Source organism: Antechinus flavipes, chromosome 1, assembly GCF_016432865.1.
Source record: "Antechinus flavipes isolate AdamAnt ecotype Samford, QLD, Australia chromosome 1, AdamAnt_v2, whole genome shotgun sequence".
NCBI classification, from domain to species: domain Eukaryota; kingdom Metazoa; phylum Chordata; class Mammalia; order Dasyuromorphia; family Dasyuridae; genus Antechinus; species Antechinus flavipes.
The window spans coordinates 713,878,580-713,899,981 of record NC_067398.1 but is presented as its reverse complement, the minus strand read 5'-3'; the positions used below and the strand labels follow the sequence as shown (position 1 = coordinate 713,899,981).

The following is a 21,402-nucleotide window of genomic DNA, read 5'->3' as shown; positions in this document are numbered from 1 at the left end:
AAAGAAAATATTAATTTCAATTACATACAATTTTTAGGATTGGTATTAAATTTTGGTACCACTCTCCCCACCATTCTACTGCCTCCACCTCTCCATTTCCTGCCCCCCCCGAAATTCTTTTCTTATAACAAATAAATATAATCAAGAAAAAAAAAATCCTCCATGTGCTCTGTATTGAAAATGCACCTTTTCTTTTGTACTCCCAGCCCCCAACACTCTGCCATGTCCCGAGTCTTCTGGAAGCCTGAATGATTACTGAATTGGTCAGACTTCTTAATTCTTTCAGTTGTTTTACACAATTTACAGGATCACAGAAATTGGTTTCTTCTCTCTGTGCATCCATTCATACGAGGCTTTCCAGGCTTCTCTGAATCCAGCAGGAATTCCCATATTCCCATTTTACACACAGTCCCTCCCTGGCACAGAATTTGGTCTGTAGCCAGTTCTTGGCCCACTCCTTGGAAAGAGTGTGGAATTTTTTTTTCCTGAGGCAATTAGGGTTAAGTGACTTGCCCAGAGTCATACAGCCAGGAAGTATTAAGTGTCTGAGGTCATATTTGAACTTGGGTTCTCCTGACTTCAGGGCTGGTGCTGCTTGTGGAATTCTTTAGAAGCTTTTCAGCCTCTTGGGGATTCAGAGTTTGCCCTTAGGGGTGAGTGCTTTAGCTGGAAAAGTGCTGATTGTGGAGTGCGGGGCTAAGTCCCACTTGTGACCCTTCTGGTGGAGTGAGTGATTTAGCTGGGAAAGTGTCTGGGGGCAAGCCCACTTGTCACCCTTCACATTTTGGTGACTGTGATGAGTAAGGTACATCCACTCTCTGAACCTTTCTTTCTTCATCTATAAAAAAGGAATAGCTTCTGACCTCTGAGACCTGTTACATGGGAAGTCCATTGTAAACTTAAGTCCTCTAACAAAGGTGAGTTATTTTCTGGGCAACTAGGTGGCGCCACCGTGCACAGATTCATCTTGAGCTCCAATGGGATCTCAATGACTTTCCAGCTCTATGATCTTGGGCAAGTCATTTCACTCGTTTCCCTCAGTTTCCTCATCTGTAAAAACGAGGTTGTGAGGAGAAAACCAACGTAATATTTGTAAATTGCTTTGTATTCTTTAAATGTCACTGTAAATGACGGGAATCATCACATCCAGTGCTCAGAATTACCTGAAAATTGATAAGCAAACCAAACGGAAACAAAAACCGTGCCATATATTATATAACATTATACACTTTTTTGGCAGTTAAACTCATTTAAAAAGTTTTTTGCAGCATGTAGTGTATATGTTTCTACATGGAGTAAATAAAAATACGGCCAAATGAAAAGAATTGGCCGAAATCGTGAGCTAACTATGGCTCAAGCATTTCTAGGGGTCGCCACGGTAACATTAGGCACAGCCCCTCTCCTCAAGAACTTAAAATCTCGTCAGAGACCTCGGACTTCTGGGTCTCATAATAGCGATAGCTACGTGCACGTTAAGGTTTGGAAAGTGCTTCACAAATATTATGTTATTTGACCCTAGTAGGGAGGGGTTATTATTATTCACGGTTTACAGATGAGGAAACTGAGGCAGACAAAAGTGAAATAACTTGTCCGGAACCACACAACTAGTAAGCGTCCAGGCAGTGTCTCATAAATAACAGGCCCGTAATAAATGCTTATTGGTTGAATTTGAACTCGCATCTTCCTGATTCGAGGCCATGCCCCTTCTTCTGGCTGCCTCTATATGAACCCATATGTCTACACAAGCCAGGGCAATGTGGTGGGGAGAGAAGAGCCAGGAGAGAATTGCAGAAGTTTCTTTGAGCTTCCGTTTGCTCCTCTGTAAATTGAGGATTATTTGGCCTCTGCCCCGTGGAGGATGGGCAGTCTGCGTGGCGGGAAGGGCTTCAGGTTAACCTTTCTCACCAGATGTTGGAGGGCGGGCTCTGGGGGACTCCAGCTGCCGCTGCCTTTTGGGTGTCTCTCAGGTCCAGCCCTCTTCCCAGGTTCCTTGTGACCGCTGCGGGCACAGCATCCTCCCAGGCTCCCCACCTCTGCCCCATCCTCTCCTGGTCTCACCATCTCCAATGAGTTTCCACCTCTGGGACATCCCTCAGAGAGCTCCCCATCACAAAGTCCCCTAGTTCCGACCCTCTCCTCTCTCTCCTGAATTGGTACAACCGCTTTCTAAAGGGTCTTCCTACCCATTAAGCCTCTGCCCCCTCCAATAGCCCTGAAAGCATCTCATCGAATCTTTTTCTTTCCTTCCCAATTCAGAGGGAGAAACTGAGGCAGAGAGGGAAAGTGAGAGTCACCTAGTGAACAGCAGACCTCACACAATAACTCAGTGCTGCACTGCTTGCTTCAGTTGCATTAGGAGTTTAGAGATGGCCTTAACGGGGATATCGGTCTAGCGAGGAGAAGATGGGTGGGGGAGGTAGAGTGGAGGGAGAAGAAAGTTGTAGGGGACCCAAAGCTGCCTTTGGAGTCAGGAAAATCTTACTGACTCTGTGTGACTCTGGCCGAGTCACTCCACCTGTCTGCCTCAGTTTCCTCATTTGTAGAATTAGGGTAATAACAGCACCCGCCTCTCCAAGGTGTCGTGAAGATCAAGTGAGACAGTATTTGTGACCTTTAAAGTGCTAAATGAATGCTAGTCTGTGAATGAATGTTATTAAGTTCTGAAAAAGACGAGGGAGGAGGAGTACCCAGAAAGCCCTAAGAGCAGACCGTCCGGGGTCCGGGGATGGGTTTCCCGCCAGGCCTTCTGTCTTAAGTTTCCCCAGACAAAGTCTCCTGGCTTCTGCTCAGCCTGGGGGCCCAATGGGATGCTTAAAAATAGACAGCACTGCCGCCCAGGTAACTGAATAGCTCCCCAGTGCTCCCAGCCCAGGATTATCTGGCCTTTCCTCGCTCCAGACGGTGGCAAACCCTTGTCCCGGACCTCCCTGGGGTGGGGCCCGGTGACCGCTGCTGCTGAATGGACACCCTTGTTCTCTGGAGCGCCGCCCCCCCCCCCCCCGGGCCGATCCACTTGGGGCCCGCTCGCCGTCTGCCCGCAAGTTTGCGATCCACTCCACTGACAAGGCTTGTTGAACATTCACCCAGACAACCTGTGGGCTTCCGAGGGAGCCTGCCAGGGCAGACGAGATTTTTCCATCCTCCCGGTCCCCGCCCGCTCGGAGGCGGCCTCCCCAGGCTCTCAGCCCTGGAAAGTCTTTGTTCTGCTTTCCAGCCTTGACACCCAGCGCCTCAGCCCTCATTAGTGCGCTTGCTGAGGGGCACACAAGGAAAGCATACTCTGGGAGTGATGGAGGGGGGCCCGAAATACACAGGGAGGAGGGTTAGAAATACACAGGGAGGAGGGTCTAAATGCACGGGAAGGAGGGCCCAAATGCATGGGGAGGAGGCCCTGAAATACACAGGGAGGAGGGCCTGAAATACACAGGGAGGAGGCCCAAATGCACAGGGAGGAGGCCCTGAAATACACAGGGAGGAGTCCCCAAAGTACACAGGGAGGAGGGCCTAAATGCACAGGGAGGAGGCCCCAAAATAAGCAGAGGAGGGCCCAAATGCACGGGGAGGAGGCTCTGAAATACACAGGAAGGAGGCTCCGAAATACACAGGGAGGAGTCCCCAAAATACACAGGGAGGAGGGCCTAAATGCATGGGGAGGAAGCCCCGAAATACACAGGGAGGAGGGCCTAAATGCATGGGGAGGAAGCCCCGAAATACACAGGGAAGAGGCCCTGAAATAAACAGGGAGGAGGGCCCAAATGCATGGGGAGGAAGCCCCGAAATACACAGGGAGGAGGGCCTAAATGCATGGGGAGGAAGCCCCAAAATACACAGGGAAGAGGCCCTGAAATAAACAGGGAGGAGGGCCCAAATGCACGGGGAGGAGGCCCCGAAATACACAGGGAGGAGGGTCTGAAATACGCAGGGAGGAGGCCTTGAAATACACAGGGAGGAGTCCCCAAAATACACAGGGAGGAGGGCTTAAATGCATGGGGAGGAGGCCTGGGGCCATCCAGCTCCCAAGGAATTCCTTCAGTGCATGTGTGGGACTTTGATGGCCTGGAAGCCCTTCTGAGCCCCAGATCTGGGGAGGAGTCTGAGAGGGGTCTGGACCCCTTCTCGGAATCAAGCTCAGAAATGGCCGAATTGTATAGGATTCCCGAGGAAATGAATTACATTGAAACGTACACATGAAATACACAGATATGTCTATATATGTGTGTAAAATATATTTTAAAAAACATTCACAGACCCTAGATTCAAGACCCCAGCTGTATGCTCTTCTTCCAGAGAAAGAAAGGGAAAAGTGCAGGATCTAGAGCAAAGAAGTGCAAATCTCAAGGGACTAAGGTATTGACATCTCAGCCTGAATTTCCTCATCTGTAAAATGGGTGTAATGATAGCCCTGGGAGGAGCTCTTTACATTTACAAACCTTAATATACATGAATGCTGGCACTATTATTATTTCTAAGCCAAAAGTGGTCTCAGTGGCCATTTGGCCCCTTCGAGGAACCGGACACACAAGTGGGATCTAGAGAAGGCTAGGTATACAGATGGGACGGACCTCGGAGACCATCCTAGTCCTCCTCCTTTACTCCAGAGAGGCCGGCCAGTTTGCCCAAGGTTAGGATTTGAATTCGGATCTTTGGCCTCCAATGCTAGCTTCCACATGGCTTCTTGTGCTCGAGTCGGATGCGACGTGGACCCAACTAACTTGAATGTGGGAAATCTGGACTACATACATCCGGACCGGATGGACGGGACCCTCGCAACGGCCTCGTCTTATTTCTGAGAAGCAGCTGCAGAGGCCCTGAGATGTCTTAGTCCAAGACCATTAGGGATGAAAAGATGCTTCAAGAGCAGTCCCATGTCTTCATGTCGACCCGTGCAGAAATCGAGGGCGACGGAGGCGCTCCCGAGGTCACACTGGGCAACGGGTCGCCGGCAGAGCCGGGTCTATGGCCCTGGATTTTCTGACCATCCACCACAAAGCCCTGTCCGGCATCGCTTTCCACGCCCTAAGCCTCCGCTCCCAGGATGGCGGGAGACTCGTCCCTAGCTACAGCCTGATTCTTCCAGCTGGCCTCTTCCTCTCCGAGTCCGTAAAGCACTTTCCCGCTCCCCCATCTCATCTGCCCCTCACGTGTTTGTGAGGGAGGCTTGGGCCTATCCCTCCCATTTCACAGATGAGGAAACTGAGGTTACACGGAGAAGCGACCCTCTCCGAGATCCGGCTCGCGCGGCACCGGCCGCCCGCCCGATTTAGGCCCTCTGCCCTCGAACCCTCTCTCCCCTCCCCGACGCCCCGGCCTTTCTGCACCTAGGCCTTCACCAAATCAAGTCTCTCCCAACCCGATTTCAGTACAAAATACGGTGATGTAACACATGTACACCCACATCACAAACCACAGTGACATCACAAATACTAGAGGTAACAGTACCAAACTGCTTTCAAGGGACCCAAACAAAACAAAACAATTTGTCCATACATGACTGAGCCAGAGAAAGGCAGGTGACTAGAAATATTTTTTTGTAAAAAGGGGGAAAGAAATGCTATACATGCCTACTTTTTTCCTAAGCTAGTTAAAATAAAATTTAAGACAACCTAAATATGGTAAGGTAATCGATCTTCTATTGGTTTTCTTTTTAAATTTAAAAAAATATATATATAAATATATATATATATACAGAACCAATGATTTCGAGATCCAGTTTTAGTTTGGGGATCTAGTCTAGTGGAGCAAATTGCAAGTCTGTGGGACTACGGTATCCTTCATGTGTGTGTTCTGTTCCCGGAAGGTTAGCCACTAACTTTAGTGACACTACTATGCCTTTGTGTTTACAGACACCAAGTACACTTACCTCTGCACTCCTTGGCTTCGGCAGGTGGGGTTCAAAGGCACTGTGACTGACTGGGGAGTGAGGTCACCTGGGTTCTAGTCTTTCCTGGCCCCTGGTTCCCTAGTCTCTCCAACTAGATGGTAAGGTCCTTGAAAGCAGGCTGGGGAAAATCATGAAGCCAAAGCTCTGGGAGGTAGGCCATAGCCTTCTCATTCTTGTGAATTTTCCAAAAGCACTTGCTCTCCTTGTCACAGAGGGCGCTCAGAAAACGCTGGTTGGCTGGGGCCCGGGTGGAAGTGCCCTTTAATTCCCCCGAGGCTGGCTGGCCGGCTCCTCGGCGGGGGTGTTCTAGAAGGACTCTCCCGCGCAGGTAGGCTAGGGTGGGATCCGCTGGCCAGCGAGGTGCCGTCCGCGAGCGAGAACCCCGGGCTCCCGCTTCCTGTAGAAGTATCCCGGTGAGCGTGTGCGTGTGTGGGTGTGCGAGGTGATGTTCTAGAAGGGATGCGCTAGAGAACTGTGATGTGACCTGAGCTCCGCTCTCCTGCAGCCTCCCTAATCGGCCTTTTCCCCCTTCTTTCCCCCTTCTCTTGGAATTCTAGCACCCCATCTATATGAGGCGAAACGCTGGCATTCCATCCTATGGACTTCGGCAGTCCATCCTCGTTAATAAACGGCTCCAGGACTGTTATGTTGACGCTCCCACCCTCACCAACATATGGACTTCCAAAACGTGTGCAAACCCGAATGTAGCTCCGAAGGGCAGTCCCACCTCTTCCTGGGAAGTTGTCAAGAATCCCCTAGTTTCAAGCTCCTTCTCTCTGGTTAAGTTAGTCCTCAGGAGGCAGCTGAAGGACAAATGCTGCCCCATCCCTCCCAAGTTAGGTGGTGAGGGGAAGGCTCGGAAGATTCCGAAGGTCAAGACCAAGGGGACCGCGGAAGTGAGGGCTGACCCAGGGGATGGGAACAGAGAGTCTGCCCCAAACAAAAACAAAAGCCCTTCCGGGAAGCTGTCCGGCACATCGGATTCGATGAGGCCGGCCGGACACGATAGTGAGGTAGAGGACGGATTCCGATGCACTTCCCCCCCCACCCCAACCCCGTAGGGGAAAAAAATCCAATCCGTCCTTGGCGACTCGGGGTTGGCGATTCCTACCCGGCCCCTCTATCGAGAAGGGAGGGGGTAGCCTAACACTCCTGATTTCACCCGCAGAATTACAGGGGAGAGGACCAGACTTTAGGGAGGAATTGATAGGGTATGGCCTTTAAAAAGTCAGACTCTCAGCAGGGGCCCCCTCAGTCCCCCAAGACCGAACGTAAAGCCCTTTGACATTTAGAATCCTCGGAAGCCGGCCGCCTCCTGCCATCCCCCGCCCGGTGGCATCCCCCTTCCCATAGGCTCCGGCTCATTTGCCGTGTCTCCTGCCCCCCCGCACTCATTTCTGCTCCTTGGCAGACCGTCCCCCGCCCCTCGGAGTGATCTCCTTCCTCAGCTCTGCCCCTTACGGCCCCCGGCTCTCTGACTCCTGCTCTTCCCGTCCACCTCTTTTTCGGATCTATCTCGTGGGTGTCCGGTCACACGTTGTCTCCCCATCGTCCTGCCTCTCGGTCCCGGCTGCGGCTCTGGACAAGTGGCCCCTTCTCGGTGCTTTCCGTGACTCCCCCAGACTCAGGTTGTGTAGGTGCTGCCAGTAAGCGTGGGTAGAAGAATTTCTTCTTCTAATAATAGTTCCTTAAATCAGTGCCATCATGGCTCTAGTTCCTCTCCCTCCTTTCTGTCCTCCCTTAGAACGTAAGCTACTCGAGGGGGAGGGCGATTTCTGCCTCGTAGCCTTAGCCTGGCACATGTCAAGTGTTTAAAAAATGTTTGTCTCCTAAGCACAAGTCAGAGAAATGGCCTTTTCTGCTCCCTGAGACCGGATAACCAAGCCACTGACTTCTCCTCCGCTTTTTGTTTTTCCCGTCTAGAGCAAAGACAGTCAAAAGGAAGAAAAGGGGGCGGTCAGTGAAGGTCCCCAGGATGGGGTTGTTGCCCAAAGCCCCCCGGGGGAAATCGAGGGACTAGCCGGGAAGATCCAAGGCCCGCCTCCGGACAACAGAAGCGGACAACATTCGCAGGAGGCTCTTATTATCCACGGGCTCTCCGCCGAGCAATACACGGCCTTGTACCACTCGGTGGTGGAGCCCATGCTGTGGAACACATCAGGAACACCCAAGAGATACAGCCTGGAGCTGGGCAAGGTCATCAAGCGCAAGCTCTGGGAAGCCCTGTGCAGTCAGGCCACGACCCCCAGCCCCGGAGGAGCGGGCCCCATCCCACCTGGGAAGCGCGCGGGGCCCCGACTGGAGAGGGACGTCCGGGAGCAGCCGGCGGTGCCCAAGTGGCCGAAGTTGGAGTAAAGCTGGGATAGAAGCGGAAGACTAGAAACATCAATTAATAGGGTTAGGATATTTGATGCTGCATGTCTGAAAATAAAAAACAGCTCTTTGAGAAAGCGCCTTCCTGTCTTTTGGCTCCCTCCCTGGCACTCATTCAGCTCGGGGGTGAAGCCCGTGGTCCTGGGGGGAAGAGGGACAAAGAGGGGGGCGGGGGATAAAGGAGGGGGAGGAGGATAAAGGAGAAGAAGGGGGCGGGAAGTTCAGGCTCTAGTCCCAGTGAGGCCATTTTCTAGCTGGGTTGTCTTAGGCAAGGTCTATTTCTCTGAGTGTCGGTTTCCTCTCGGATTAACTGGGGTGGGCCGGGGTGGGGGGGGGGACGGGGACAATTCTCGGGACGGGGACAATTCTCGACACTTGTTGGTCATGTATGTCCCTAGCAGTCTCTGAACCTCTCCTCAGGGTATTTTTACATGCACAAAATAGGATAAAATTATAACGGAAACCAAATATACCGAAATTGTTGTCAAAATACTAAAATGAGTTCCTCTGCCTCCCCTCCCAGCTTAGAGATCCTTGCATGACATGATCTGGGAGACTTTAGCCAGTTTTTAACTCTATTCTCTCCCAAGTCATTTGTTTTTATCCTTTAAAAGGTGTGTGTGTGTGTGTGTGTGTGTGTGTGTGTGTGTGTGTTTAGGGGCTGAGGCAACTGGATGGCCAGGGTCCCATGTCTCCCTTGCTTCTGGGCAGACCAGGGCATTCCCAATTAGGAGTCAGGCACTTATTCTGGAGAGCCATTTGGAACTCTGAAACTATGTCCAAAGGACTCTCCATGAGCTCCGATCCAGCTGCATCTGGATCTGTATCCTTAGGAAATCACAAAAGAGGGAAAGGGACCCCCATGTGCAAAAATGCTTGTGGCAGCCCTTTTTGTAGTGGCCAGGAACTGGAAACTGAGGGATGCCCATCAGCTGGGGAATGGTTGGGTAAATTGTGGTATATGAACGTTATGGAATATTATTGTTCGGTAAGAAATGACCAGCAGGATGATTTCAGAAAGGCCTGGAGAGACTCACATGAACTGATGCTGAGGGAAATGAGAACCAGGAGATCACTGCACACGACAACAAGGTTATGTGACGAACAACTCTGACAGACTTAATTCTTCTCAGCAATACGGTGATCCAAGACAATTCTAATAGATGTGGGATGGAAAATGCCATCCATATTCAGAGAACTATGGAGCCTGAATGCGGATCAAAGCAAAAATGTTTTTCCTGTTTTTGTTTTCTTGTCTTTCTCGTGGTTTTTCCCTTTTGATTTTTTCTTTCCCAGCATGACTAATATGGACATGTTTAAAATGGCAATGCTTTCTGTCTTGGGGAAGGGAGATGTAAGGGAGGGAGGGAGAAAAAAACTTGGAACTCAAAATTTTACCAAAACGAACGTTGAAAACTATCGTTACAGGTAACTGGAAAAATAAAATACTACTGTGCGAAAAAAATATATAAAGGGGTTCCTAGGCAAAAAACAAAAACAGTCAGGCAGCTGATGGGGACATAAGGGGCATTCACAAAATAAAAGTGCCATGGACTTCACCTGTCCCTTCCTACGCTGCTGAGCTAGGGATGGGTCCTACACGATCACTGATTCCCAGGCCAACAATCACTAGGGCCCTAGCAGCCACCCTGAAGGTCAGAGAGCACATCCCTGTATCTCAGTCCAGTGGTGAGCCTGAAAGGCCCTTGGAGATGGTGACAGAGATCATGGCATTTCCAGAGCCTTGTAAATAAGATGATTTACACGCATTGTCCCATTTAAGCCTCAATCGTGTCTGAGAATACCGCTAGGTCCGGATTAACGTGGACCCCAAACCGTTCCATCTCAGTCCCAGCACATTTCCACAGGATTGGAACCAACGACCGTGTTTTACACGATCAGAATTGTGAATGCTCGAGACCACCTCAGGGGATTCGCTCTTTGCACTAATCAGGACCCAACAGCACAGATTTTATTTGTGGTGTACAGATGAAGACACCGAGGTTCCAGGAGGCTAAGGGATGTATCCAGATCCATGGTGATTAGGTGCCAGAGGGACAAATCAAACACGGGTTTCTGCTGATCTCCCGTTGAGACCTCTCTCCTTAAGACATCACTAAGAGACCAGCCCACGCTCTAGAGCTAGAAGGGGCTGCGGAGATCACCGGCGAACCTCCTTCATTTCCCAAGAGAAAACCAACAGGGCTGACGGAGGGTTACTTGGCTATTTTTTAATGGAGAAAGGGAGGAAGTTCCAGTCAACTGCCACAGCTGAATTAAACGGTATCTATCGTTATCGGGACCATCTTCGGAAACCCTCTTGGCTTTTCTCAAAACCACCTTTGATTTTCACAAGACAGAATGAAAACATCTCATACGTACTTGATAAAACTGTATTTTTTTTTTTTACAGCCTTTTGTACACTTTGTTACAAAAACGGTAGAAGACTACAACTTAAATCATGTTTTTGGTCGGCGAATATGCAGAATTTGGGTGCAATTATCATGTATTTACAGGGCCTCGGGTTAGTGATTTCCAATGATTATTCCAATAATGTCACACTCTCAACATAAGACATGGCTTAAGATAAATATATTAGTAAATAAATATTCTGAGAACATATTTCCATAAATGAAATGTGTTGCTATACATATACAGAATATACACAAGTTGTTTTCTAGCCTTTAAAACAATTTTTAAAATGGTAATGTTGGAGAAAGAGCCCTTTGAGCAGTATTCTTACAAATCTTTACAGCAAAGTCTTTTATAAAACATTTTAAGTGCTCTGGGAGAAAATTTTAAGAACGTCGAAAATTGTTCTTCATTAGCCCAACACAATGGAGACGGCTTAGATAGAAAGAATAGAAAAGGCAGGACTGTTTAAAAATAACTATCACCAGGATTTGCGAGTCATTTGCCTGAAGTTTCAGCAGGGCCTAGCAGCAAATAGGGAAAGGGCCGTCGAGTGGAAAAATAGCTTTAGACAATGGCTCGGAACGGGGATCGAGCGGGGGAAGACCCCAAGCCACGTCGTCAAGGCCGCGCCTCGTCCGTGGAAACATTCAAACAATCGTTCTCCGTCGGCTCCCCCGCGCACAAGGGAAACCTCGGTACTGGCACCGGGCCCGGGGCTGCGGGAGGCAGGCCCACGCCCATCCCAAGAGCAACTTGACGTCTGGGGCCGCGGTGGAAAAAGTGATCGTCCCTGGATCCCATTTCCATCCAAGCACCACACACCGAGGAGATTCACCTGAAAAGGGCTCCCGGTGGCTACGGGCCCCTTGGAAGCTCCGAGGGAACGAGGAGTCAGAGTGGAACATGTTACGCCATCCTCCTCCGGAGGCCTCTCGGGCTAGCCAAAAAACACCAAAACCCAAAACACCAGCCCCAGATCTTGCCAAACCATTCACCTTTTTTTCCTGCTACTGCTCCCTTATTAAGCAAAGACTAAACAGCTCATGGATTTCCTTGAGCCTCGAGTAGAAGAGAGATAAGGTTGCCAGGGCCCCGCTCTCTGAGGGCAGGGACGATCGTGTTCTTGTCTTTGCGGGGCTCGGCCCGGGCAGGTGCTCAAACCGTGGTGATTGCTTTGGGCCAAGTGCCCCTGTGCCAGCCCAGCCTTCTGGAGGCTGGTTCTCAGAAAGGAGGCCCAGTCGGGCTCTGGGGATTACCGGAAGCCCGGGGAACCCGCCAAGAGTTGACTCTCTCCTGGGGCCACCTCCAAGAGCTCCAGGTCGCCTCTACCCTGTGGGGAGGAGGTGGTAGAGGACTGCTGGGATCTCAAGCAGCAATCAATCTCTTTACACTCTGATAGAAGCCCTAAGGGCCAGACTTGGGAAGGGTGAATCTTCTTTCACCACCTGGGAGATGTGGACCTCTGACTAGGTCCACTGGAGAGTGGACTTCAACCCAAACCAAAAGAGGGAGGGGCAGGCTTCTGGAAGATGCCCGAGGTTGGGGCCCACACCCCATCTTCAGCCAGAGAAGTGCCTCTTCAGAGCTGCCGCCAGAAGCCTCCCTGGGCCCAGGAACTAGGCCCACAGGGCACTCCCTGCAGCCTCCTCCCTCCCCCTGGCACGTGCCCAGGAGCGGCAGCTGCTTCTCCTGCACCCTCCCCCAACAGGCACTTAGGGGTGGATCGCTAGGCCCCTCCCAAGCTCACTTCCAGACTTCCACAGGTAAGGGGGGGTGGTCTGGATTACAGGAAGCTCTCAAATACTGGCTACGAGCCCCTGACCCACAGATCGTCAGCTGCGGCCCGCATTTCCAAGGGGCCGTGGCAGTATTACCTACCTACCCACCCGACTGGAGACGTTTCTGCTGATTTCACCCCACCACCTCCCAGCTTAGTAAGAGCCACTTCGTGACCTAGAACTGCCTCTGGACACAGGGAGGGCAGAAACTCCTCCTCCCCCATGTCCTTTTGTGCTGACTCTTACTGGTTCCCATTCAGCTAACTGGCTTAGAACACACAGGTCAAGCTTAAAAGTAAGGCAATAAATAGCATTTGAATAAAATAAACTGTATTTTAAAAGAGGTGACTAGAAAAGTTAGTGAACACTGGGTTAATGTCGTTATTTCTTTAAAAATTTTCAAAAAACGAAGGACGGGAGGAAAGGCGTATTTGACAACGACCAAAAAAGATCCAAATTCTGGACTGGAAATACCTTACATGAATTCTCTCGTGAAAAACCTTCCCATAACTGTGCGGGGATTTCTCTTCCCCTTTCATTAAAAAACTACAAAAACTAAAGCCCTCTCGCTTCCACTCTGGGGCTCAAACTGTCACCCTCACCTGCTCTCCCATGCTAGTGACAGCGAGGGGCGAAGTGCCCACTTCTCCGTAAATGGGCAATTTTAGCTGCGCTCTGCCCCTGCACCGGCTGCTTCCGTGGGAAACCCGTGCGCCAGGAGAGGGGCGCCCCTCTGTCCCCACACCGCCAAGAGCCGCTGGGTCTGGGGCACGGGTGCCCAGCGAGACAGAGGGTCTGGGAGGGATTTGCTCTTAGGAGCCGTCACCCACATCTACCTCAGGAAAGAAAGATGATGGGCTCAGCTGCAGGTGCCCAACTCCCCTCCCCGGAGCGGACCTCTAAGGGAGGTCATGCTGATTAACCGGAAGCACGACTCACATCCCACACCCCAGTACAGTCTCCAAGGCAACCAATCTCCTGGTTGTCCCCCAAACAATCACCTCCTTGGGACTGGGGGCCCGGCGGTCGCCCTCCAAGTCTGTAGGGAGAGTAAGCTGCGCCGTGTCCCAGAGAGTGGAAGCCTGCCATGTTCCTCACGGTGGGGGGGAGGAGGTCCCTGGGCTTAATTTGCTGCTGACTAAAGGTGTGCAAGCTCCGGTCAACGGCAGGGACGATCCGAGTCCCTCCGGGAGCTCGGGGGGCCGCGGCCCCATGCTTGGCCTCCCGTGAAGTTTCCAGGTTTGCAACTAAAAGCACAGAGGCTTCATTGCATCCCTGCGCAGGCTGGGGCCACCTCAAGGAATCACTTCAAGTTTCTGGTTAGTTTTCTAAGGCAGGTAGAGCCCTGAGCATATCAAAGGCCTGACTCCCCTGGGGGAGACAACAACAGTATCTACACAAGACGTGGTTCATTTTAATGCAGTAGTGTGTGAGCTTTCTTTTCAGCAAAAGTTGGTGAGTTTAAGATTTTAAAAAATATATATTTAAATAACACTTTTTACATTTACATAGAATATTTTTTAAAAAGCAGAGAGCTCAGTCCTAGCCCACTCTGAACCCCGAAGCGCACACATGAGAGAGTACAAGAATAAACATTTTTTATAAAGGGAAAGGGCTCAGGGCATCAGGGTGGGTCATGGTCATCATGGCAGGGGGCGGCTTTTCGGGAAGTGGGGCTGCCACACTGGTGGCTCACATTCTGGGGTGAGGGGGAAGGCTGGCTCTCCATATTACCACTTTTCTGTTTGTCAAAGCTAAAAAAAGTTCGGTCTTTTTGTATCTTTTTTCTTTTGAAAGGAAGTCAAACAATGTGGAGTCTCCAGCGAGCTGCTGTTCCCAGCTCCGAGTCTCCGGGAGCTCAGATAACTCTGCCACTTCTGTCCAGTGGGGGGTGAGGGTGAGGTCCCGGGCCTGGGAGAGAGAACACGGCCGTCAGACGCAGCAGGGCACGCTTCCGTCAGATGCCAGGGGGAGGGGAGGGGTCAGAGGTCCACGTGATCCCCAAGCCTCTCCCCCCTAAAGCTGCTCCGCGGTTCTGGACCAACCCCCACCCCCATTCTCTGGCGGGAAGCCCCGAGCACCTCCCGGCTGTCTGACCGAGCGGGGCCATTTCTGGGTGGACCGTTTGTCCCTGTAGCCCGCCCCCGGCCTCTTACCCGCAGCTTCCGTGGGTGCGACCACCTCTGAAGTGTCCAGGGGGGCCCGAGGAAAGAAGGCCCTGGTTTCCTCCTCATGGGGAAGCTGGAAGGCGCTAGCCGGGAAGCCCGGGTCCCTCTCTTCCTGGGCCTCTCCCGGGCCCCGGTGTAGCTGAGGGACTGACTCGGGGGGCTCATCCCAGGAGCCGTAGCGTTGGGTCCCTTGGAGGTCTGCGGGCAGGACCAGGTCACAGTCCACGTCCTCAGGAATGATGGGGATACGCTGGCCCAGCTCCCGCGACCCCGTGTAGCAGCTCGGCAGGGCCTCCTCGGTGAGCGTGTAGCGGACGCTCACGGCGTAGTCCTCGGTGTAGCAGCTGCTGCCGCTACCCCCAGGGGCCCCCTGCTTCTCTTCATAGAAGTAGCAGGGCAAGCCCCCGCACCTGACCCCGTCTGTCCTCCGCAAACGGTCTGGGCCCAGACGTGAGGCTCCCACGCCAGACTCCAGAGCCGGGCGCGGGGCCTCAAAGCAGCACATGCACGATGGATCTGGGGCCGCCACGGAGGCCTCCGGGCCCCTCCAGGCCCTCCGAACATCCCACGTGGCCCCCGGAGGAGCCTCGAGCCCCCCTTCTGAGGTAGAGCTGCTCCCATCCCTGTGTTCCAGAGAGGAATGGCTGCTATAATTGACCTCGAGGCTGCAGCTGGACAGCTGGTCCCCGGAGGGAGAGGCCGCGACGGGCCGATGGTCTCCGCCACGGAGGCCGTGGCTGGGCGCCGGGAGCTCCTCCTGGGGGGGCCCTTCCAAGAGCACCGTCGGCCCCCGACTCAGGCTGCCCCCCTCGGCGGTCCGGCAGGGGCTGCGGCTGCGGTAAATGAAGGGGTCGTAGTCGCTGCTGAGCGAGCTCCGGAAGGTGGAGCAGCTCCCGTAGACGCCCTGGTTGCTGACCTCGGTGCAGTCCACCACGGAGTCGCTGGAGGAGCAGCGGCACTGGCCGGAGGAGCCGCTGCTGCTGCTGCTGCTGCTGTCGCTGCCGGGGCAGTCGGCCAGGTAGCCGCTGCACACCGAGCGGTGGCCGTGGTAGCAGCTGAAGCTGGACGTGCTGCCGCTCTCCAGGTGGGAAGATGGCCCCACGTGGAGCACGGTGGGGAAAAGCAAACTGCTGCTGGGTGGGAAGGCACGGGAGGGAGCCTGAGGGGCCAGGCCAGGCGGGGCTTGGGCCTCCTGCTCTGGGTAGCTGAGGCCCTGGAAGTAGTAATGCTGGTACACGGTCTCGTACTGGGAGAGCCCGCGCCCGCTGAACTTGGACCTCCGGAAGGCGTGGGTGGGTGCATAAGGCCTGTGCTCCAGGCTGCAACGGTGAGGGTTCAGGGCATGGTCCAGGGGCAGCGGGGGGTAGCCGGGGAGGTAGGCCGGGGCCTGGCCCGCGTACAGGCTCTGCTCTCTGTGGGGGTCGACGGTGAGCAGCGTGATGGGGTTTCCTTGGGAGTCCATGCTCGTCCTCATGGGATAGGCAGGGATCTGGCTGGTCCTGTGCACTCGCCCCGGATAATGCACTGGCAGGATGACCCTCGGCTGCCGGCTCCGCGCCGGGTTACTGGGCTCCGCACACCCAGGGCCCGGGTTTCCCTTTTGTTCTGGGGGAGGAAACACAAGGTGAGACGTTCACAGAGATGGACCAGGGTCTGTGACCACAAAGCAAAACTCAGCCAGGGCCTGCTGGCCCCTTGAGGAAGCCAGGCCAGAGGCAAGCCAAGGCCAGGACGCCTGCGAACGAGCCAGCCCCATTAAACCACTTTGCTCCACTGAAAATCATCTACGTTCAAAGAGTGGTGGTCGCTCTCTGGCCTGCTGTCTTGTTGCCCTGAGAACCAAGGGAGAGCCCCCCTCACTTAGCTTCCTCTGGGAGACCCCCCCCAATCAGGTAGGACGGCTTCCTCTGAGATCGACAGCAAACCTCCACTTCTGTCTCAGGGAAGGCTGGGGAGGGTCCCCCTCCAGCTGTCCAGCTATCGGGGCTAACTGTGAGCCAGCTGGTACCTGAGGTCACAGAAAAATCTGTCCAGACTGAGGGAGGAGGGGTCCAGTCATGTGGCCACAGGTGGAAATCAATGTCCACAAAGTCGACCCTCACCCCAAGGAAGCCCAGAGCCCAGGAGTCAGGGGCTAAACTAAGTGAACAAGAGCCACGCCGAGAGCGGCAAAACTGCAGCTCGCCTCTTGTCCAGAGTGAAGGCCCAGCACAGGCCGCGAGGCCCAGCTGAACAACTCCTGGTGAAGGCCGGTCGGTTGGGGCAAGCCTCGCTCCCCAACCTCAGAGGGCTCCCCCCACCCCCCATTCTCCTCACCTATTATATTATGACGGCAATGGGGACAGGTGTGGTGCTGAAGCAGCCAGGGATCCACGCATCTCTTGTGAAAGCGGTGAGTGCAAGGAATCACTCGGAGCTCCTAGAATGTGAGAGAACAACATTGGTTTCCAGAACCCAGAACACCCTGCGGAGGCTCCGGTGCCGCCGCCCCCTGGAAGGGGATGGGCTGGAGAGCCACCCACACTGACACCGGCGGTGACCTGGACGAGCAGAACTAGTGGCTGGGACGATGACTTCCCAGCCCCAGAGTTGCAGAAGCTCCCTGTTCCTATCTGGGCCCCAGTTCCCTCCTCTATAGAATGAGAAGAAGGACCCTTCGTTAGCTGACTCTTCAAGGCTATTAGGAGCCACATGTTCTGCCCACAGTAAAGCTTTAGGAACAGGTAGACATCCACACACCCTTGGAAAGGATAAAGGGCCACAGAAGTCAGAGGTTCTGGGGTTGACCCAAGCGTCCAAGGCTCAGGTGGATCGCTGAAGATTCTGGATGGGACAGAGAGAAGAGGAAGGGCTGGTCTGGGGAGGACAGTGCAGCAAGAGGGAAACAGGCACCACCACAAAGGCTGCCTGGGGCTGCAGTGGCCCGCATACACTCCCAAGGTCCAGGATCCTAAAAACGCCCCTTCTGTACTTGCCCTCTTCCCTTTCCCCTGCTCCTCAAAAAGCCACTTTCCAACGTGTGCACATGGTGAAGGCAGGGGGCTATCGAGGGCTGTCAACCTCCACATGAGGACCGTGCTGACTGCAGGGGTCAATGGCTGAACCACAGCCACCTACTAGATCCAAGAGGTCTTGGGACCTGGGTTCACGGAGGAAAACAATGTTGGATGGATTCTTTGAGATCCTGAAGTGAGAAATGGAAAGGGGCCCTACCCAGCTTCTGGTCAAAGGAAGAGAATGTCAGGGGTGGAAATGACGCGACAGACCCTGTCCAAGTCTCTGACTGAGGCACATCCCCCACAGCATTCCCCATTGTCACTGCGGAGAGCCCCCCTGGGGCCGCCTGGTCACACTGGACCTGGCTAACGATTGATTTCTCACAGAGGATTGACATGTCTCCTTGGGGCTCCTAACCACCAGAACTCCTGGTTTCCTCATGGAGAACAAAAGGCCTGGAGACTCCAGAGGATGAGAAGGTGAAGCTGGGTAATGGTAACTAGGGGACGAAGCGGGGACCCCAGGCCCAAAGTAGCCCTCGAGGGCAGGGCCACGCTTTTTCTCTGCCAAACCAGCAGATGGGGGCTCCGTGGCTGGGGTTCAGCCGTGTCTGACTCTCTGTGACTCCATCTGGGGCATTCCTGGCAGAGATCCTGGGGGGGCCATTTCCTTCTCTAGCCTCAGTGACTGGCCCAGGGTCCCCTCTGGTCGCTAAGGGTCTGAACTCAGAAAGCTGAGTCCTCCTGATTTGGGGCAGGCCCAGCACTTGGGGCACTGCGGCGCCACCTAGAGGTCCCAGGCTGCATGACCAAAGTGTTCCTCCTGCTCCCCGACCCCAAGCACTTGCCCAGGATTCTGGGCCCGTGGGCCTGCCCGTGGATGTCCTGGCTCTCACCTCTCCATCGATGTACTTCTCCAAACAGATGGCGCAATCAGAGGTGGAGCTGCTGCTGAGGGTGTCCAGGGCCCCCCAGCTCCCTTCCCGCGTGCCTTTACTCTTTGACTTGAACTTCCTGGTCTCCATCTTCTCCAGGGCTTGCACAGCCAGTCTGTTCATGGAATTCTGTAAGGGACAAGGGCACTTCCATCAGAATTCGGCCATGAAAGTTTCCCGACAACGGAGACCACACCACAGAACGTCAACTATTCATCAGAAGTTTACCAAGAACCTGCTGGATCACGAGATTTACAGGCTGCCCAAGTGCCCAGGGATTAGTGGACACTAACCCCGAGTAAAAGGCGTGGGCTGCCTAAGACATCTTTCACCAAACTCTCCTGAACAACCTATAACTTTCTTGGGTTTTTTTAAGTGGTTACACTCCATGGGTGATTCATAGGCTGATTATGATGCCCAATTGAAGGCACAGCTATTATTTACAAATATTAAAAGTAAAATTCTGATTCTGACATTTTAATTTCTTTTAAAAAATATTTCTTTTAAACGACCTATTTCCGCAACAAAGAAACACTGACTATATTAGCCACGTTTAGATTTTCAAGTGACTGTCTATTTCATCTCCACGGTTTAAAAAAAAGAAAAGAAAAGAAAAAGAAAAAGTAGAAAGAAAGTCCTAGCGATTAAGAAAAAAATCTAAAATTATCATCACCCAAAACTTACTTTTCCACAAGGAATAATCAATCCTGCCAGTCAAAAATTTAGTCCTTAAAAGAATGATCCAAGCACAGATTATTCTTATCTACACAGGACAAAATGCCCCATGACATTAAGCTGGACTTCATCCCCATAAAACAAATAAGGTACGGCAAAAGTTTTGCTAAGATAAGAAACTGTTTGTATTTACAGAATCTATTTCTGAGATTTTCAAAATTTCTAGCTTTTCTGTCAATAAAGTAAATGAGAATCAATAATATCCTAAGGAGTATTCTACTGGGAGATAGCAGAAAAGAGAGACTACTAGAACACGCAAGCAAAACGAAGGGGTTTTCAAATAATTACTTTTAGAAACATAGCATTTTGGATGTGACATAAAACCATGCTGATAATACCCAAATATTTTCAAAAGTGTACAATTGTGTACAAATTTATAATTGTGAAGAGATTTAATCTGTTTTCAGTTCAATCGTATTTGACTATTTCCTCACCAAATTCTTATCACTGTGTGTGTGTGTACATGCACACGGCACACGTATGCACAGACGTCTCCATTCTGTATGTCCACAGGAACCAGAAGTCATTTCCCTAATTGGAAGTTTAGTTAATCTTTGAGATGAACCCAGGAAGCCTAATGATGACCTTGCTAAAAAAGCCACAGAATTAAGAGAAATTTTTGATCTGCTAAGTTTCCATGGGTTCAGCCTCTCAATAAGGACATTCCCAATAGCAACTGTTTTCTACTGGACTAGAGAAGATATCAAGATCTGCAATGTCCTCTTTATTGAAATGAAAAGAAATGAAGCTGTTTTTCTGAGAAGCTTCTCCCTAAAATATTTCCTCCACTGCAAAAGTTCAACAGGACTTTCAGGTGGGTTATATTCTGGGCAGAGGAACAGAAAAAAAGGCCGTTGGAGTCAAGAGACTTGAAGTGGGATCCTAGTTCTTGTATGTCTTAGTTTCATTAAGTTTTAGTCAAGCTACTTATCTCTCTGAGCTTATAAAATGAACTGTATTAACAAATCCACACTAACTGTGCCGACTGGACCCAAGACGAATGTATGTTCTTTAACCTCAACTGGGTCATCATTGTTGCAAAGGCAACTTTTTTATTTCTCCCTGATGGATTCTATATCTCACTCTCCAAATCAACTGCTCTAAGTCTTTTCTTCCCTTCTCTTCCCTTTCCACTCTCTGAGCTGAGCACCTCCTCCTGGACAGAAAAAACCACTGCCATCACCACAAATTCCATTTCTCCTTCTATATTTATCTTAGCTCCTTGATAATCTTCCCCTTGTTCCCTACCCTTCTCTTCTTCACTCTCTGAAAGAGATTCCTCTTTTCCCTCTCTTAATATAAATCAATTAAAGATTTATCTATTTTATTATTTTTAAAAATCAGCTCTTAATTTTATTTATTAGCTCAATAGGTTTTGTACTTTCAATTTTGTTGATCTCTCCTTTGATTTTTAGGACTTTTATTTTGGTCTCTGTTTTTTCTTTTTAATTTTTGGCTTTTAGTTTTTCAAATTATGTCTACTTCATTAACATATTTTTTCTTTTACTGTTTTAAGTATTTAGAGATGTAAACTTCCCCTAAGTACTGGTTTTGCTGTATCTCCAAAATTTTAGCATGTTATTTCACTGTTGTCATTATCTTTAATGAAATTACTATTTCTTTCATTTGTTCTTTGACTCACTCAGTCTTTTGTTGTCCTTCAGTTGTGTCCGAGTGTTCATGACCTCTTCTGGGGGTTTTCTTGGCACAGATATTGGAGTGGTTTACCATTTCCTTCTCTAGCTCATTTTACAGATGAGGAAACTGAGGCAAGTGGATCAAATGACTTGCCCAGGATCACATGACTAATTAAATGCTTGAAAGTGATTGCTTCCTGACTCCTGACCTGGCACTCTATCCACTGTACCATCTAGCTGTGCATTCTTTAAAATTAAGTTACTTAATTTTACTATTGCTTCCTGTAATTCAGAATTTAGATGCCAGGCTATTTGGAGAATATATGTTTAGTATCAACATTTAATATATTGTTCAGGGTACCTTTCAGCCATTGTAGGTCCCTTTAAAAAAAAAAAAAACAAACTATTTCTGTCTCAAGTGATTTTATATATATAACTGGATCCTTTTTTCTAATCATTTTTTGCTAATAACCTTTTCCATTTT

The 21,402-nt window shown here is 51.2% G+C and overlaps 2 protein-coding genes across 4 annotated transcripts in view; one reads left to right on the top strand and one right to left on the bottom strand.

Annotated features, from left to right (window-relative positions):
• Positions 1 to 5,828: 5,828 nt before the first annotated feature.
• On the top strand, positions 5,829 to 8,329 carry C1H22orf31 (chromosome 1 C22orf31 homolog). Of its 2 annotated transcripts, none has more exons than XM_051970084.1 (3): positions 5,829 to 5,979; positions 6,439 to 6,894; positions 7,805 to 8,329. In XM_051970084.1, exons 1-3 carry the CDS (start codon positions 5,977 to 5,979, stop codon positions 8,234 to 8,236), a joined length of 891 nt encoding a protein of 296 aa, XP_051826044.1. In that variant the 5' UTR covers positions 5,829 to 5,976; the 3' UTR covers positions 8,237 to 8,329. The 2 variants fall into 2 exon arrangements, with proteins under 2 accessions (XP_051826044.1, XP_051826034.1); XM_051970074.1 differs by having other exon boundaries at positions 5,829 to 6,032.
• Positions 8,330 to 10,633: 2,304 nt separating this feature from the next.
• The window catches only part of ZNRF3 (zinc and ring finger 3), a 170,743-nt gene continuing 159,974 nt past the window's right edge, over positions 10,634 to 21,402 (bottom strand). Inside the window, exons 6-9 of one of the 2 annotated variants that reach the window (XM_051973048.1) lie at positions 18,508 to 18,675; positions 16,932 to 17,034; positions 14,604 to 16,220; positions 10,634 to 14,358 (exon numbers count right to left, since the gene is read on the bottom strand). In XM_051973048.1, coding sequence (XP_051829008.1) covers positions 14,306 to 14,358; positions 14,604 to 16,220; positions 16,932 to 17,034; positions 18,508 to 18,675 — 1,941 coding nt within the window. In that variant the 3' untranslated portion in view covers positions 10,634 to 14,305. Of the gene's footprint in view, positions 16,221 to 16,931; positions 17,035 to 18,507; positions 18,676 to 21,402 lie in introns of both variants that reach the window. The other variant, XM_051973049.1, reaches the window with a different exon arrangement.